The 19,391-nt window shown below is 40.8% G+C and overlaps 1 protein-coding gene across 4 annotated transcripts in view; it reads left to right on the top strand.

The window, feature by feature from the left end:
- Window positions 1-19,391, top strand: part of PLCL2 (phospholipase C like 2) — a 191,772-nt gene that overhangs the window by 107,255 nt on the left and 65,126 nt on the right. For all 4 annotated transcript variants that reach the window (XM_047875043.1, XM_047875046.1, XM_047875044.1 and 1 more), the window contains exons 2-3: window positions 9,681-12,167; window positions 15,087-15,290. In XM_047875043.1, coding sequence (XP_047730999.1) covers window positions 9,681-12,167; window positions 15,087-15,290 — 2,691 coding nt within the window. The remainder of the gene's footprint in view (window positions 1-9,680; window positions 12,168-15,086; window positions 15,291-19,391) is intronic.

The raw sequence follows: 19,391 nt of genomic DNA, 5'->3' as shown, positions 1-19,391 counted from the left end.
TGTACATATCTGCTAAGTTCATCTGGTCTTACATGTCACTTAAGGCCAGTGTTTCTTTACTGATTTTCTTTCTGGATGATCTATCTATTGAAGAAGGTGGGGTTTTAAGGTCTCCTCCTATTATTGTATTGCTGTGTATTTCTCTGTTTAGGTCTGCTAATATGTGCCTTGTATATTTAGGCGCTCCTATGTCAGATGCATAAATATTTATAAATGTTACATCCTCTTGTTGAGTTGACCCCTTTATCGTTGAGGTTACCAGGTCCTCATAAGGGGTTACTATTCTGACTGCCAGCGTTGATCCAGCCAAGGGCTGGAGAATATAAGACATAGCCCATTTCCTCAAAAAGTTCATTTTCCGCTTGAGGAGATAAGGCTAACCCACATGAAACAATTAGAGAAATGAATAAGACTATAATTAAGTGTTAAATAATAGGGTAGAGACTCTACTGTATGAGTTTGGGGAAGAGATGGCATTGAGGGCTGGGCGAGTGTAGCCGCATGAATGGCTCAGAACTTAAAAGAATATTTTGTAGAAAGTAAGGTTTCCCTTTTATGTGATTCATTATTTTGTTTCTTTTTTTTCTGATCCAATTGTTCACATACACTAATTTCATATGCAGATAAAACATTGGATTAAAAAAAGCCCCAGGAAGAAGTTTGTTTTTCCTATAAAATAAGATAGGAAATAATAAACAAGATGATTGCGTAGTAAATTGTCCGTGAAGCAGTTTTCCTTTTAAAATTTAATTCTAAAATAATTGTGGAAATACTAACACTTCTGACTGCACCTCCTTCGCTGTGGTGGGTGTGGCCCCAAGGCAGAAGCCCTGGCTGCTTACCGGTCTCTGCAAAGCTTTCCTTCCTTCCTTCCTTCCTTTTTTTTTTTTTTTTTAAGATTTTATTTTTAAGTAATCTCTACACTCATCCTGGGACTTGAACTCACAACCCCAAGATCAAGTCACATGCTGTACCAACGGAGCCAGCCAGGAAGCTCCTGAAGCTTTCCTTCTGAATCCTGACTACCCCTGGATGTCCATCATCTCCCCTTGATGCCAAGCAATGATAGATTTAAGGATAAGAAGTGAGGAAAATAAATTCTTCCTCCTATGCTATCCTGAAATACCGAAGAACCAGCACAATTTAGGTAGAAAATTGTGATTTGAGGAGTTATGCCTAGAATCAATTGTGTTTGCAGCTAAGATTACATGTTATATGATTCAACTTGCATGGCTTTTAAAATTCAGTATGATTTACCAAACAGTTATTAACAATTAAAGTTATGTAACCACATCTTGAAATAGGTCTGTAGTATAGGAAGTCAGCAGGCTTTATAGTGTGCTGAATAAGGAATTACCATATACACAGTTGGGCAACATTGACAGTTTTCACACCAAAGTGGGCCACTTAAGTACCATTATTATAGATCATAAATTAAAATTCATTAAGATCAGTATTTTCACTGGAATGTAAAGTAGCGCTTATTTAGTTTATAGGAGCTCCATGCTCACCATTAAGTTTTTCATTACTGGAGAAAACCAATAGATGTTATTGCAGTTTACATTGGACACAGACGTACATTATGGTTTTGTAAATTTACTTTGAATAACTATTTCAGTGGCAGTGAATGTGTTTCACCAAAAGGGTATTGTCGTGGGGTGCCTGAGTGGCTCAGTCGGTTGGGCATCTGAGTTTGGCTCAGGTCATGATCTCACGGTTCATGGGTTCAAGCCTGCTTCGGGCTCTGTGCTGACAGCTCAGGGCCTGGAGACTGCTTCGGATTCAGTATCTCCCTCTCTCTGCCCCTCCCTCTCATCTCAAAAATAAATAAAAATTTAAAAATTTAAAAAAGAGTATTTTCATGAAAATAATTGTATTCCATTGCGATCCTCTGCTTTCATAATTAAAGACCCTATTCTTTTCAGAGCAGGTGTAACCCATTGCATCAAATGATTTGGAAGCTTTAACCTGACCTTGAAAACTTCATTTTACAGGAATTGGAAATGTGTTTTCTTTGCGTGGAGTTATTTTGAACACTGTAGGAAATATTATGGTATGGGAGTATGAGGTAGAAGGAATCACCTGAATAATTCTTATCAGAAAATGCTTTGAGTGAAGTCATTTGATTAGTTTTTAGACAAAAATATTATGGGGATCATTGCTATGAATGTTGTGGTGCAACCTGTTGAAGCTTTTTTCTGAGAGGGCACCTGGCTGCCTTTGACAGTTTCCCAGTATGTCTTAGGCATGACATCCACTGGGTCCTACAAGTAGCATTAACTAGTAACCTTAGTTTAAAAAGACCCAGAGGGGAAATGTGCTCATTCTGTTCGTCTGGAATGGGACTAACTTTCAACAAATTCTAAGTGATTAGAGTATTGCAATTGTACATTTATGATAGTGTTTCTTTTTATTTTTATTTCATGAGAAAATAATTTCAGCCTGAAATGTATTTATTGAGCAGCAATAAAGAAGGTACAAACCTTCAGACAGCATTTAGAGCACTTTCCAACTATGAACTCACTTATCCATTATAAGACCCTATGAAGTAGATACTATAAATAACACATGGGGGACACAGGTATTTTTTTTTAATCTCTATTGTACAAGTGGGAAATGGAGGCATGGAGAATATGCAATACTAGCTCACATCTTGTGGCTCATAGTATTTCTGTGGGTAACTCGTAAACTAAAAAGTTTATAAACTGTTGGATTATCTTGTTCTACTTTGGAATAAAGAAAACCGTTTCACAGCTATGAATAAGAACTCTATGATTGATTGACTTTGCTGTTTTTGTTAGTAAAATTCTGTTACTTCTATCCATGAATTATGTAGTCTTCTTTTGCTTTCTTGTCTCTCAGTTTGTCATTTCTCTTTTGGATAGCCTTAAAATTTCCTTGACAACCCTAAAAAACACATATCCTTTGCCTTTAACATTTAAGGTTGACATTCATTTTTAGAAAATGATCATCTCTTTCTTTGCCTCTGGAAGCTTATGTTAATAAGGGCCATGATGGGGCGCCTGGGTGGCTCAGTCGGCTGAGCGACCGACTTCAGCTCAGGTCATGATCTTGCGGTTTGTGAGTTCAAGCCCCGCGTTGGGCTCTGTGCTGACAGCTCAGAGCCCAGAGTCTGTTTCGGATTCTTTGTCTCCCTCTCTCTGCCTCTCCCCTGCTTGCACTCTGTCTCTCCCTCTTTCTCAAAAATAAACATAAAAAAAATTTTTTTTAAAGTAAGGGCCATGATTCTAAACCTCTTAAGAAGAAGAGGGATGGGTTTGCATATCACTTTCAGAATCCAATCACAGTCTTTTGGGGCCTCTGAAACCCACCTGTGACCCTTCAGAGACCTACCCATAGCTTAAAGACACCTTTATTGGTGGAAGCACAGGAGAATTTAGGGACTACAGTCCTTTAAAAGAGAATAACTTTCGAAAACTATTCATTACATGGAGTACACTAGCAAGCTGGGTCAAGTAGATGCCCTGTGGTTAGATGTAAGTGGACTACCCGTAATCCATCTGGATCATAATTCTGATGTATATTCCTCTATATAACGTAAAAATTTTTTCTTTTTGTATTTGTTTTTCAGCAGCTTGATTGTGACCTGTCTTGGGTAGAGGGTAATGTGGTATGTGTGTGTGTGTGTGTGTGTGTGTGTGTGTGTGTGTGTGTGTCCTGTAATTTAGATTGAATGCTAGGCATCATGTTTAATAAAGATTGAGGTAAATAGTACTTATGCTGAGAAATGAACATGCCTCTTCCTCTTCTGGGTCATTAGTGTTGGGGAAGTTAAGCCAATCTAGTCCATAATTGAGCTGGTTTTGTATTTTGAGTTGCCATTGTTACCTTCAGTGTACCACTGACTTTACATTTCTCCACCAGTTGGCCACCATAACCTTGTGTTGAGGTGGGGGCTAGGGTCCCAGAGGGTTTACTCATTGTTCCTGTTCTGCCCTCAGCTTTCATCTCCAAAGTCTGTGTGAGAAAGGGATCTCTCTCCATGTTCTTACCCCTCCTCCATGGTATACTGCCTGCTACTCGGTGCTGGGCTTCTGGGGGAGTCTGGGGAGTTGTTGGTCCTCCTGGTCTTGTTTCAATATTAGGCATCCCTCTGCTCCTGTGCATCAGGGCTGGGACCTTGTCAGCATTCCTACCCTGCTTCCCATAGAAGGGAGTATCTGTGCTGAGTTTGGGCAGGAGACAGTTTTCTGCCCCTCTTCTGGTGGTAGTCAGGTTCTGTTTTTATTGGTGCAGGCTTCTAAGTCCAAGAGGTTCTCCTATCCCTTGGGGCAGTAGAGCTTTGCCTGGCTTTAGAGATAGATGGATTTTGCTTCTACCCTTCCCCCAGTGGACCTAGGAGAAAGATGGCTTGCTGGTCTTCCCTCAGGGGTGTAAAGCTTTTGCTTCAATATAGTAAGGTAGTTGGGGAAACAGGCAGTTTTAATTGCCTGTGACCTGGAGAGGGGTTCTCTCTCTTGCTCTCCCCCCCCCCCCCATCTTTTTCAGAAGCACCCATGAAGAAGGCTTAAAAATGAGTACAATCTCTCCCTGTGTCTGGGACTCCTGGTTACTCTACACTGATATACTAGCCCACACTTGGCCTTTATGAATTCCTTAAAATTTTAGCGGACCTCTCACAGGCCTCCCTGGTGGCCTCTTCCTCCATGCTCTGTCAAACATGAAACAGTTTCTATGTCTTGTCTCTCCTTGGAAGGGCTTGTCACTCTTTGGAATTCAGTTCCAAACTTGGTTGCTTTGTGACCACAGTTCTCTGATGAATAGAAGAAAACATGATTTTACAGATAGTCTGGCTTTTTCTTGTTATGGTAGGAGTGATGTTCTCTCTTGGCTTTGGCTTTCCACATTTTAAGGTATCAACTTTTTTTTTTTAATGTTTGTTTTTGAGAGAGAGAGACAGAGTGCGAGTGGGGGAGGGTCAGAGAGAGAGAGAGGGAGACACAGAATCCGAAGCAGGCTCCAGGCTCCGAACTGTCAGCACAGAGCCCAATACGGGGCTCAAACTCATGAACTGCGAGATCATGACCTGAACCAAAGTTGAATGCTAAACCGACTGAGTCACCCAGGTGGCCCTCTAAGCTGTCATCTTAACTTGTACTTAGTCACATGGGTGACCTTCAAGTCACCTATAGGATCCCAAGCCATAAGCTGATCTGTGCCCTCATAGACTCCTTGCCAAAGTTGGGTCAGGGTGAACTCTTGGTGATACAGTAGAGGGCATCATGGGAGAGGGAACCCGCAAGGAGAAGAATCCATGGGCCAAGCAGCTTTCTGTTATTTGCAGTAAGAGGACTTCCACGTGAGTGGGAAGCAACATCTGACCATACCTAGCTTTTCTTTTATTCCTTTCAATCCATCTGATTGTATAAAATGACCTTCAAAGTGACCGACTTTGCTCTACATCGCTTTTTTTTTTTTCCTTTTTTGCTCATCTTGGAGAGCACATCAAAGTTTTAACAATGAATGAAAAACCTTGGCAAGGTAACTCTGATGTGCCCAGCGTGACTTATTCCTTCAATTCAGGGTTATTGTTACTGAGCTTAAGAAAGACCAGGCCTTGCTGTGCTCCTTTAAGGGGTCTCAAGTTGTTTCTGGGGGTGTTTTGTTTTCTTTTTTTAAGGATAGACATTTCTTTAACCTGGTGTTTCTTAACTCTCTTTAATCCTAGGCCCCCTTCAATCAACATAAAGATCTCAGGTCTTTCTTTAATGTTATTTATAAACGAAATTGAATAACTTGACTCAAACTGGAGGGACAAACGGCTGCTTAGTTTCCATACTGCCTCCCCTTCTTCATTCTGTTATGTCCTGCCCCCATCCCCACACTGACATCACTGCCTTTATGTAGAATTCAGCGTTTCAGGGTGGATGTAGAGGTGGGTTTTTTGGAAGCCGATTCTCCTCCAGACTCAACATTTGTCTTCTGTTCCTTCTCTTGGTGTTAATAAGTGCTGATAGCAGAAATCCACCAACGGGCCGGATTTGCATTCTCTTTGACCACTCAGAAGCTTTAGATGGTGAGGACTTGTAAGAGCCAGCTCTTTTTAAAAGTAGTTTGAGGCACCTCCATCTCGGCAGAAACTTGTGTTTTTTCCCTCTGGTGTTAGGTGATGAGTGCATGGAAGTTATATGCATTTTGTTTTCTTTAGGTAAAAAGACTATATATGTAGCACATATGGTTTGATAACTTTTCACTGTTAAATTCAGCTAACCTTAAGAGACAACACAGCAAATAGATTCCAGGTCTGATACTGATGCAATACAGCTGACCCTTGATCAACGTGGATTTGAATGTGTGAGTCCCCTCACACATGGACTTTTTGTCAATAAATACAATCTAGTCCTGTAAATGTATTTTCTGTTCCTGACATTTTGCTAATAACATTTCCTCTGGCTTACTTTGTTGTAAGAATATAGTATGTAATACGTATAGCATGTAAAATATGTTTTATTAATCAACCAGTTATGTTATGGATAAGGTTCTAGTCGGTAGTATGCTATGAGCAGTTAAGTTTTTGGGGCATCACAAGTTATACATGGGTTTTTCAACTGTGTGGGGGGTTGGTGCTCCTAACCCTCACGTTGGTCAAGAGTGAACTGTACTTGATCACTGCTGGACTGAAAAGTGAAAGCCAAGTAGAAGTGAGTAGGTGTGAGGTAAAGATTCTGGGACTCGGGCAAGTTGGGGGCCTGGATCTCCTGCCATTGAACCTCAGTTGTCCTCCCCTCCCACACAAGGACTTCTGTCCTTCTCTTTCCTTACTCTTGGCCAGAGGGGACTGGTCTGCCTTCACATCTTCCGGTTGTTTCCAGCCAGTGATTCTGGTCCACCCGCTGGTGAGGGCAAGCTCACACACCTGTTCTCCTTTTTGGTCTCTGAGCAAGCACATGCCTCTGTCGTGTTTCCTAATAGCTTCATCTGTCAGGGAGGAAGGAGGCTTTGGCACGCTCTAGAGAGGACAGGATGGTTCTGGGCAACAGCAGATAGAGGGAGAAGAAGAGACAGGAAAGTCTCTGGTGAGGGAGGTCCTTGCTGTCATTACATCAGCCTGTGTTTGGGTGACCATCACGTTCGTGTGTCTATAGTGGATGATCAGAACTCACCAATCAAAACCTGGCTGGCTTGTGAAAAGCAAAGCAATGTTTTTAAAGCCTCAAGTATGGTGTTTAAGTTCCTGCCTATCCCACAGCTGAGGGTGTGTGAGCACAGAAGAATGTTATTAATGTGCTTTGCAATTTGGCCTTTTTGTCTTAATAACAAAGAAAACTATGATTTTGAAATGTATCAATTGTAGTAAGTTAGAATCAATATGTTGCAACTGACAGAATAAAAGATTACAATGTTGAGGAAATGCTATATATATTCTTAATGGATAAATGGATAAGCACCTCCATTTATCTTTGTGACTTCTTTTTACTAGTGGCACCTAGAGATATAATTTATAAAGACTATAAAATTCCCTTACTTAATAACTATGTTGTCTTTACTGAAGGTACATGTGTGTTTTTAAAGGTAAAGACAATCCTTATTCTGAAAAATAGGAAATTTATACATTTGTTTCGTGCCCTTATGCATGGCTGATTACAAATTTAATGTCATGCCAACTTGCTTGAATAGATAGAAGGCAGTCTATGCTTTAGGGATCTGGAACAGCTATGATACAATGCATCTGATGGATACAATTGCCACAGTTTTTATGTCTTTTGCACTTTATTGTTCTGAGGATTCAATTGCAAAGAAATACTCTGCCTTGTGGCTTTTATGTTTTATCTTGGCATTTAGATCACAAAAGCCTCTATGGTTCATTTTGAAACTTTGAGGGAAATGATACCCATACGATTTAAAGTTTAAGTTTAATTACCTTCTGCAAATTGCTTTTGGAAGTATAGGTAGTCAAAAAGTAAGAGTGGTTTTAAATTGCAGATGCAGAGAATAGCATAATCACTTTCTAAAATGTAGAGGTTTTACTCAAAATAGATTCTTTCCAGAGCAGGAAAGTTAGAATTGCTTTTGTATAATATTTTTCATGCTCTTTTCTTTATTGCCACGGAAGTTATATTATCTCAATCTCCATGTCTATTCCCTATGTATGAATATAATGACTTACTGAAAATTTATCAAATATTTCACGTACCTCCTGAAAGACAATAGCATGTTTTAGGTTAAAATTGTGAAAATCGTGAAAGAGGCTTTGAGGTCATTTGAGCATGTAAAGAAAATACTAAAAGTGTCTGTCTGCACAGGGAAAGAACTTAAAATACACACAGAGGTGTGGCATTGACATCTTAAGGTGGGCACCTGTTACACTGTGCGAGAAAGTTAAGGGGTGTGCCGTCGGTGATACAGACTTCTTTAGAAATAGATGCTGCTGAAAGTTTTTCACTTGATAGTGTTAATAACCTGTTGATATTGGAAGTACCTAGGTGACATTGTCCTAAGCACTAGCCTGGTGCATGCTAGTAGGCTTTAGTAAACCCAACTCTAGAATTTAGAAGCACCCTCAGCTATAATCTAGGCCTCCGACGCAGATTCATTACCCCCACAACAGTAAAACCATACCTATCTGAAGTCTTTAGAACCGTGACTAATCTAATAGGAGACTCTGATGAGCCAGGAATCTCTGCTGGGATTTCAGTGTCTACTCACTTAACACACAATTTAGTGGTCACTACTTAGCTCTGTCTGGTCTTTTGGCATATATAGTTTCCAGAAATGTCTAGACATCTTAGTGTGTACAAGTGGTCAGGAAGTGGTGTTCAAACGTTAGCATGCATCCCCATCACCCAGAGTGTTACCTACGATGCAAATTCCTGGGCACTAACCCTTGGAGATCTGATTCCCTGAGCCTAGGGATCTGCTTTCTAATCAGCAACCCGGGTGGTTGTGAGGCAAGTGGTGTGGTGACAGCCCTTTGAGAAACACGAGTATGGGAGATGTGCACACACGCAGAGCCTGCTTTGTGGGTATATGACCGGTGCGGTTGTGCAGGCCCCACACTCAGAAGGGTCCTGCACTTTGGCTTAATGCTCTTCTGTCACCTTAAAATTCTTAACGATTTTGGACAAGGAGTCCTGCATTTTCATTTTTCCCTGAGCTCTGAAAATTATGTAGCCAGCTCTCTGTACAGGATTTCATTGTGTATTATTGAAATTGTGTTTTTTGACACCCACGGACTGCAATTATTCAATAATGATTTTTTTTTTTACTTGTTTATATTAGGCTGTAAACTCCAGGGCCCCTTCTCAGCTCTGTAAGTGATTGAGTATCATTTATCACAGAACATTCAATAGGAAATCTTAACAGAATGATTTTCTTGAAGAAATTTAATTTTTTTAAATGTTTATTTATTTAGAGAGAGACAGAGAGTGAGAGCATGCGTGTGTGTCGGGAAAGGGGGGGGGGAGGGGCAGAGATAGAGTAGAGAGAGAAGCCTAAGCAGGCTCAGTGCTATCAGCACAGAGCCCAGCGCTATCAGCACAGAGCCCAGCGCAGGGCTCAGTCTCATGAACCATGAGCTCATGCCCGGAGCCAAGATCAGGAGTTGGACAGTTAACCAGCTGAGCCACCCAGGAGCCCCTAAAAAATTTAATTTTTATTCCTAGTCTTGAACATAGATGCCTGTGTTTATGTTATTCTTATACACTATTTTTTTCTCCCAGGATGGTACAAAACAGAAAAGAGAACGGAAGAAGACAGTCTCGTTTAGTAGCATGCCAACAGAGAAGAAGATCAGCAGTGCAAGTGATTGCATCAATTCGATGGTTGAGGGTTCAGAACTCAAAAAGGTTCGCTCCAACTCCAGGATTTACCACAGGTATTTTTTACTGGATGCCGACATGCAGAGCCTGAGGTGGGAGCCATCTAAGAAGGATTCTGAGAAAGCCAAGATTGACATTAAATCCATTAAGGAAGTGAGGACGGGAAAAAATACAGACATATTCCGCAGCAATGGCATTTCTGACCAGATATCTGAAGACTGCGCATTTTCAGTCATATACGGAGAGAATTATGAGTCACTTGATTTGGTTGCCAACTCTGCAGATGTTGCGAACATCTGGGTTACGGGACTGCGGTACCTAATTTCTTATGGAAAACATACACTTGATATGTTAGAAAGTAGCCAAGACAACATGAGGACTTCTTGGGTTTCACACATGTTTAGTGAAATTGATGTAGAAGACCTTGGACATATAACTCTGTGTAATGCTGTGCAGTGCATCAGAAACCTCAATCCCGGTTTAAAAACTAGCAAAATTGAGCTCAAGTTCAAAGAATTGCACAAATCCAAGGACAAAGCTGGTACTGAAGTCACAAAGGAAGAATTTGTTGAGGTTTTCCATGAGCTTTGTACCAGACCTGAAATTTATTTCCTTTTAGTTCAGTTTTCAAGCAATAAAGAATTTCTTGATACCAAGGACCTTATGATGTTTCTTGAGGCAGAGCAGGGTGTGGCACATATAAATGAGGAAATTAGCCTTGAGATTATTCACAAATATGAGCCATCCAAAGAAGGTAAGGAAAAGGGCTGGCTTTCCATAGATGGGTTCACTAACTACCTTATGTCACCTGACTGTTATATATTTGATCCGGAACATAAGAAGGTCTGTCAAGATATGAAGCAACCTTTGTCTCATTACTTTATAAACTCATCTCATAATACATACTTAATAGAGGATCAGTTCCGAGGTCCCTCTGATATCACGGGATACATCCGAGCTCTTAAAATGGGTTGTCGGAGTGTTGAGTTAGATGTATGGGATGGGCCAGATAATGAACCTGTAATTTACACGGGCCACACCATGACCTCTCAAATAGTCTTCCGCAGTGTCATTGATATTATTAACAAGTACGCATTCTTTGCTTCAGAGTATCCTCTTATCTTATGTTTAGAAAATCACTGTTCTATTAAACAGCAGAAGGTAATGGTTCAGCACATGAAGAAAATTTTAGGAGACAAGCTCTATACAACATCACCCAATGTGGAGGAATCTTATCTGCCATCCCCAGATGTCCTGAAGGGGAGGATACTAATTAAAGCCAAGAAGCTGTCCTCAAATTGCTCAGGCGTAGAAGGGGATGTTACTGATGAAGATGAGGGAGCAGAAATGTCTCAGAGGATGGGAAAGGAGAACGTGGAGCAGCCCAACAATGTGCCTGTGAAGCGATTTCAGCTATGTAAAGAACTGTCTGAACTGGTGAGCATCTGCAAGTCGGTTCAGTTCAAAGAATTTCAGGTGTCATTTCAGGTTCAGAAGTACTGGGAAGTGTGTTCATTTAACGAAGTGCTTGCCAGCAAATATGCCAATGAGAATCCAGGGGACTTTGTAAATTACAACAAACGTTTCCTTGCTAGGGTTTTCCCCAGCCCCATGAGAATTGACTCCAGTAACATGAACCCTCAAGACTTTTGGAAGTGTGGTTGTCAGATCGTAGCCATGAACTTTCAGACCCCAGGCCTGATGATGGACCTGAATATTGGCTGGTTCAGGCAGAATGGGAACTGCGGCTATGTCCTTCGGCCGGCCATCATGAGGGAGGAAGTGTCTTTCTTCAGTGCCAACACAAAGGACTCCGTCCCCGGGGTTTCACCTCAGCTTCTTCACATTAAAATCATTAGCGGGCAGAACTTTCCCAAACCCAAAGGATCAGGTGCCAAAGGTGATGTAGTGGATCCTTACGTCTATGTTGAAATTCACGGAATCCCTGCCGACTGTGCGGAACAAAGGACAAAAACAGTGCACCAGAATGGGGATGCTCCCATTTTTGATGAAAGCTTTGAATTTCAAATCAACCTCCCTGAACTGGCCATGGTGCGCTTTGTTGTACTAGATGATGACTACATTGGGGATGAGTTCATTGGTCAGTACACAATCCCCTTTGAATGTTTACAGACAGGCTACCGCCATGTCCCCTTGCAGTCACTGACTGGAGAGGTCCTAGCACACGCTTCTTTGTTTGTCCACGTGGCCATTACTAACCGAAGAGGAGGAGGGAAACCACATAAAAGGGGCCTTTCTGTGAGAAAAGGGAAGAAATCCAGGGAATATGCATCTTTAAGAACATTGTGGATTAAAACTGTAGATGAGGTGTTCAAGAATGCCCAGCCCCCTATACGGGATGCCACAGATCTGAGAGAGAACATGCAGGTACGTTCTTGTGGTTAAGTATTTACTCAACGGCTTTTCTTCACAGTGAAGGCTTTGGAAGGGTTTGTTTTTATAATACTGTGTTTGATTTTAAATAATTTGTAAATTCTAATTCGTTATTAGACCATTTACCACTAGTCTCATTTTTTTATCATTTAAGTTTCCAAAACTGTAGTTGGTATCGAAAATATTGATAATGCATTAGAATCAATTTTTATTGAAATGAAATGAAATGTTATTAATATTAAAATAAATTTTCTGTCTCACATAACCATATCCTAGTCCTTGTTAATCCTAGTCTTGTTAATCCTTGTCTGCTTAACGGATCCCCATTTTTTTTTCTAAGAATGTACATGGGAATCTCTGGTTTTTCTGAATAAATAATCTTTATTATCTTTAGCTGGAGCACACTTTGAGGACTTACCAAAATAAAAGGGACAGGTTCCAGTCCTTTCTTCTGGAGCTACAGTACTAGGAAAATAGCAAGCCCTTAAGTGAGCCATTGCATTTGTGTTTTGATCCTCCTCTTGATTTTAGAGGACAGCTATTTAATTGTTTAAGTAAAAGACATGTGGCATCTATATTTATTAGAAGTGTAAGATAATAATTACCTCTAAACTGTATAATCACTAAAAGCAATCAGGAATTAATGTGTAATTAAGGATCGTCCACATGTCCAGCAATATACTAAGGCCTGCCTCACAGAGCTAAGTGGCCCTAACCCGGCCCAGTGTGTGAGAGACCACATCTGTGGTAGCTGCTCGGCATGTGTTTGTATTATATATATGTGCGATATATATGTGTATATATATATATAATGTATCAGTTGATTTTATATATATATGTGTGTATATATATATATATACACATATATATATAAAATCAACTGATACATTATATATATATATATACACATATATTATATTATATATATAACATTTTATATATATATATATATATATACACATATATATATATATAACCATTATGAGAAGAATGCCAGCAGCAAGTAAACCTGATTCAGAATATTCAGATTTCAACCCTGTACTGATGTTATAGATACCTCATTACTAAAAAGACCTTACCACAATGGAGAAATTTTATTCTCTTTGTCTCCAAGTAAAAGCATAACAGAAATCCAAAGGGCTTTTCCCTGTTTCTCAGGGTGAAAATGGTTTGGTAAACCCTCAGCTCTGAGCAAGCCACACGGTCCCCTGCCACAGGGCTGCTGTTGTGTGTGTGACAGAGCCTTCCCGTGAAGATTCTCCAGAGCTCGAACATCCTGTTTCCAGAGCTGCGTGTCTGCACTGACCCCAACAGGGCAGTCGGTGGCGGGGTTTAACGAGCACCTGCCAGGCATGCAGTCTGGGCCATGAGGACGCAGCTGTGAACAAGCGGTCCCTTTAGTTGGGAGTGGGCAGTGGGGGAGGGAATCAGACCGTGAGCAGGTAGGTGAATGAGCACATAGGTCAGTTGCAGACACAAGCAAGGGCTGTGAAGAAAATAAAACAGGAAGGGGTGATGGAGTTATTGGGAGACCCTGCTGTCGATATCACAGCCGTGGTTTATTGTCACAAGCAGTCGACATACAGGTGATTTTGAGCAAAATGACATTGAGTTTGATGTCCATGTTTAAAGAGCTACTAATAAGAAGAAAATGGAAAATGTTTAAATCTAAAGCAAAGTGCTCCTCGTTTCTAAGACTGGGGTATCTGAGAGCAGAAGGCACAGGACTTGGAAGGCCCGGACTCCTCCCCTCTGGCCGCCATGCCCAGATAGGGACCCCATGTGTGTCTGGAATAACTCCTATTCTGGTTAGGATGTACCTGCTGTTATAGCATAGTGATTAAAAGCATAGGTCTCAACATCGGCAGATTCGGGCAAAATCTTGACTCCTTCACTTACCAGCTGTGTGTCCTTAGAGAAATAACAGAGAGAGGTTACAGCCGAGACTCAGTTTCTTCACCCACTGCGTGGCTCTTTGAGAGAATTAGAGGAGGTGGTACGTAGTAAGTATGCCTACTGTAGCTTCGCACTTGGTAAGTGCTCAAAGAATGCCAGCTTATGGTGTTTTACACTCTCAAGAGGTTTTCTTTAACGGATATTTTAATGGCATACCTCTGGTGATTAGCAAAAAGAGAGAGGGAGAAACCTTGAAATCAGTGGGCACACTAATAGGGACGGTCTCCCGGTGGGCAGGCCTCCCCAGTAAACTGCAGTGCCCTCACAATTCCTTTCAATTTTCTGGTGGTTTACTGGCCATCTTTGGCATCTCTTGGCTGGCAGATCACTGCCTTCATCTTTATATGACTTTCAAAGCTAAGAAGCAGAGATAGAGCAGACTTTCTTATGCTCTCAGAGGAACAGACCATATCAAAACCTTGATCTTGGACTTCTAGCCTCCATAAGTGAGATAATAAATTTGTTGTTTAAACCGCACCCCCCCAAAAAAAAAAATTCCTTTAGATTTGGAGCCGGCATAACCAGATGAGAGACATTCAAGTTTCTGTCTCACAAATACCCCTTTCCCTTTCTGATGGCTAACATATTTGACACTTACTTTAAACCTGATTTTTTTTTCTTTACCTCTTTTGAGTACAGAAGCCATTCTTTTTGTTTGCTCATGATTGCATACCAGCCTTAGCACCACTGTGAACTTTGATCGGAAAAGAGGCTTTACCCTTCAGAAGAATTTTACTTCTGATAAATTGGTATTGCAAATGTCTATAACTGTATTTACTTTGGAAAATAGCCAATTTTTCCTGGAATAAAATAATCATTAGCTAATTCTGTCATAACATTGTTAATAACCATTGTATCAGGCAGTTCAAATATAATCAAGTATATCAAGTAAAATATCCGTGAGAAATTAAGGCCTCTGGTTAATTACAAAGTGCCTCCTTTCTTTCCTCTTAACAGAATGCAGTGGTGTCATTCAAAGAGCTGTGTGGCCTCTCCTCTGTGGCCAATCTCATGCAGTGCATGTTGGCGGTATCTCCCCGCTTTCTGGGAGCTGATAACACACCCCTCGTGGTCCTGAATCTTAGCGAGCAGTATCCCACGATGGAGTTGCAGGGAATCGTGCCTGAGGTTCTAAAGAAGATTGTAACAACTTACGACATGGTGAGTTGTTGTTTGTACTTTTATGGAGCCCGAGTGAGAGAGACATCTTAAGACAGACGATATACCAGACATACTTAGGCGCTCTTGTTAAGATGTGCTTTCCTATCTCATGCTTCATGTGCCTCTGTTGGAAAAATTATTCCTCTGACTTCGCTGTATATGAAAGAGCTTACTCTTTTGTTGTTGTTGTAGAAAGCAGGATTCAGAAATACTTCTCTCAGTTGGATTAAATAGTCGTTAGCTTTTCAAGAATATATCTGAATTGATTTCTAAAGCATACACTATTTTCTACACATACATAGCAAAGAATTTTTTTTTCGTATTTCTCTGCAATCAGAGAAAATTTGCTCAGTTTTGTTTTGTTTTCATTTTTGAGACTGGTAAAAGTGAGAAGTTTAATTTTTTTCTAAAATAAGTTTTAAACACCATTAGGGGCAATTTCTTCCATCACATGATTATAATGTTTGATGCTTTCCTTCCTTACAGCAGCTTCTCTGAGATACCTGTAATTTGTAATCAACTTAACGTTAATGAGGTATCCTCAGGATAGCTAGAATATTACATTTTTGTGTTTACATAGATCTTGCATTTTCATAATCACATCCTGCTCTTATTGTGTTTTTCGGCTTTGCATAGCTCTAAGGGAGAATTAGTGGGTGAACAGCACTGTTTCACGCTCACAACGTAGTGGAGGCTGTCAGAACTCATGAGTGCTGGCTGTTGCTCTTACAGTCTGTGAGGTTTGGTGCTGTTGGGCAGCCCTCTCCCACATTGGCCAGGCTGTCAGCCTTTGCTCCTCAGGGTGCTCAGAGGTAAGAGGCCACACCCACTACATCCTCCACATGAAATGCATGAGCTAAGACCACAGAACCCTAGGCTTCATCTGATGTAGCCTGCTGTGTTAAAGATGAAATGGGATTTGGGGGCGCCTGGGTGGCGCAGTCGGTTAAGCGCCCGACTTCAGCCAGGTCACGATCTCACGGTCTGTGAGTTCGAGCCCCGCGTCAGGCTCTGGGCTGATGACTCAGAGCCTGGAGCCTGTTTCCGATTCTGTGTTTCCCTCTCTCTCTGCCCCTCCCCCGTTCATGCTCTGTCTCTCTCTGTCCAAAAATAAATAAAAACGTTGAAAAAAAAATTAAAAAAAAAAAGAAATGGGATTTGCATCATAAACCCTAACAGAAATATTTTTGACGGTTCTGTAAATTGATCTAAAAGCTTTAGTTTGGAGGGATCTCTACAATTCAAAGGAAAGAGACAACACGTTAGGTCAGCATTTCCCACAGTGTGTTCAGAGAAACCTTGGTTTCTTAGGACATGAGTAAATGTCACATGGGAGAAAGGGTTCCATGGTGAAATAATTTGGGGAAATACTGCTTTGAACAAAATTAATCCTGTGTCTTTACTGCAGGACTTCTTGGGGCCTTTTATTTGCTAACACAGTGAGTCCCCAAGAGGACGATAGATACAGTATGCCCCGTTTCACAAATCGACTTGACCATGGCATACTGTTTCTAAAAACAAACGTTTGAAATACCTTTTGCTCTTGATCTTCTTCACTTCTTGACCGTATTCACTCGAGTCTTCAGGTAAATAAGATCTGGAGGTACAAGTCAGTAGAACACAATATTTTAAAACAGCTTATCAGTTCATTACCTTAAAAAGGTGATTTGTGAGCTTTTTCCTAGATTCCTGTGCAGTAGCTGCAATGCGAATTAGTCCCTACTATTTCTAGCTTAGAGTTCATGGTAGTGTAAGAGATATAAAGGGCCGAACAGTGGTCACTGCAAGCAAACTACAGAGAGTGCAGTCAACCTGAAGAAAGGACGAAGGCCAGGGGCAAATGCATCTAAACCCTGGGGAGAGCACTGTGTTGGGTGTCCCAGGAGTCACAAGAATGAACATGAATCTCCCTTGTCCTCAGGGAGCCGTGCAGTCAACTAGAAGGTAGGAGGCAGCTCGGGAGCGAAACAAGAAGCTTATGCTGTGATCCTTTGTGGCCAAAAAAAAAAAAAAAAAAAAAGAAGAGGTAAAAATGGGAAAGTTTGAAGAGCTCTTTCATGCTGTGACCGAGGCCACCTAATTAGTTCCCACCTCCTCAAGTTTCATGAGGAGGGGCCAGAAGAAGTAGCTGATGTATGTAAATGCTTCTTAACCTGAAGCAACAAATAAAACTGTCAGACATTTTGTAGACCTATTTTGTTCACCAAAATCTAACATGACTTAGACCCTGATCTCTGTGGCAGTCATACAGTGACATTTCTTCATGGTAACCTTTTTAACAGGGACTTCCTGAGAGTTGGGGTGGTGGTACCCCACGTAGGTGATAACAGGGTGGACGGAACATGGGTTAGGTCCCAGGACCTAGTCCAGGGGCTGAGTGCCGACCCTGAGCAGGAGGTTCTCAGGGTTCATGGTCAAGAGGCTTATGGACGCAGACAACCTCACAGCACCTGTCACAGTATTTGGCACAGGAATCACTCAGTGTACTTGGTTCCCTGCCCCTTCCTCTTCCTGGGCTTGTAAATGATAACTCTTATTGCGTAACTCTTGTCTGCACATAACTTTACAGTAGTGTGGTTGCGGAAGTGATAAGACAGAATGTTTTAGCTTGTTGAAAGTTTTTAAATTGTGAAATTACTCTTACATAATGTTTAATTGAAATAGCTCTGCTGTATTATACCCCTGGCTCTATTGATTTGTTCTGTTTTAACTCCCATCTGAAAAGCTACGCTATAAAATATTTAAAATTAAGTTCAGATTATTATAATTTGAATTTTAAAAACTGTAATATTGCTATAACAATAACTCTTGTAATGTTTTTTAGTCCTTTTATAAGTAACTTAATGGTTTCTCAGCTTGTGGCAATTAATGGACTAAAGGTAGATAAAAGAATATCAATGGGAAGTGTACTAAGGCCTTGGACAGCCTATAACTTTAAATATAGCTCTTTATTTTTGTAATGTTATATTGAGATTTACCCAAAATTAACCTTGGGAATAAGATCTTATTTCATTTCATTGACTTCCCGTTTATACTTTGAAGCCTCCAGGTGAGAAGTAAAAATAGTGTGAGAAATCCCCTCCAAAAGTCCTATGTCATTGCCAGTCTACACTGCTGAAGCCTGCCCTCTGGTAAGGGCAGGGCTATGACGTGGCCTGTCTTGAGTGTACAGATATTTATTTATGGTATCACGGCTGTGATTACTTTTCAGTGTCTAAACTCCTATTAATAAACCAGTATATCAGAAATACGCCAGTTGCTTTGTGAAAAAGGAGAATGCAGAGAAGGAATTGGCCATGGAAATGTGAACAACGTATAAGCCACTCTGGAGGCTAGAAAAGAATGCCCAGGTGTAGGGTGGCCACACGTCTTGGCTTTCCTGCTGATACACCTGTTATCCCAGAATCATTATTACTAATTTTCCTTTTAACTCTTAGAAGTGTCTTTGTTTAGGTAATTAGTTGTATGGTCACCCTCTCCATAGCCCCTGGATTGTCCTAATGGCTCCTGTGATTACCACCAACAAATGGGTTTTTAAATCTGCCCAAATTGTGTTTTTGCCCTATTTGTGGTAACTTCTTGGGTCCTGGAAATGATGACGTTTAACCCTGGGTCAAAGCCATTCATGAGTCAAAGCAGATGTCAAAGCCATTCAGGAGTAGAGGAAGAAGAGAAGTACAGATACCTTCTTAGACTAGGCAGATCAGGGGTGGGGGTTGTTGAAAATAGGGACTGGACTGGTGTGGAGAGTGGGAATGTCCGTGTGTTGTCAGACAAATAAGCCTTTTCTTCCCTTGAGATGTTTATAATTTAATAGAAGAGATGAAGTGTATCCATAGAGGGTAAAATGATACCTAATAGATATTTTTAAATATGTAAACAAATTATTTGGATAGTTGTGGGCAAGAATGGTCAGTTTCAGGTATAGGGATTAGGAAAACTTCAGAGAAATATTGGCCTTTGAGCTAGACCTTTAAGAATGAGTCACATTTCAACAGGTAGAGATGATAAAAAGTAGGCTGTTGAAAGCTGAGTTCACAGAGTGAAACATGCTCAGAAATGTGGAAGCACATCTGGGAAATTAACGTTTGGACTGTGGTC

Source organism: Prionailurus viverrinus, chromosome C2 (genome assembly GCF_022837055.1).
Source record: "Prionailurus viverrinus isolate Anna chromosome C2, UM_Priviv_1.0, whole genome shotgun sequence".
In the NCBI taxonomy this organism is placed as follows: domain Eukaryota; kingdom Metazoa; phylum Chordata; class Mammalia; order Carnivora; family Felidae; genus Prionailurus; species Prionailurus viverrinus.
The sequence above is the reverse complement of the archived record's forward strand: the minus strand, read 5'-3'. Positions and strand labels throughout refer to the sequence as shown.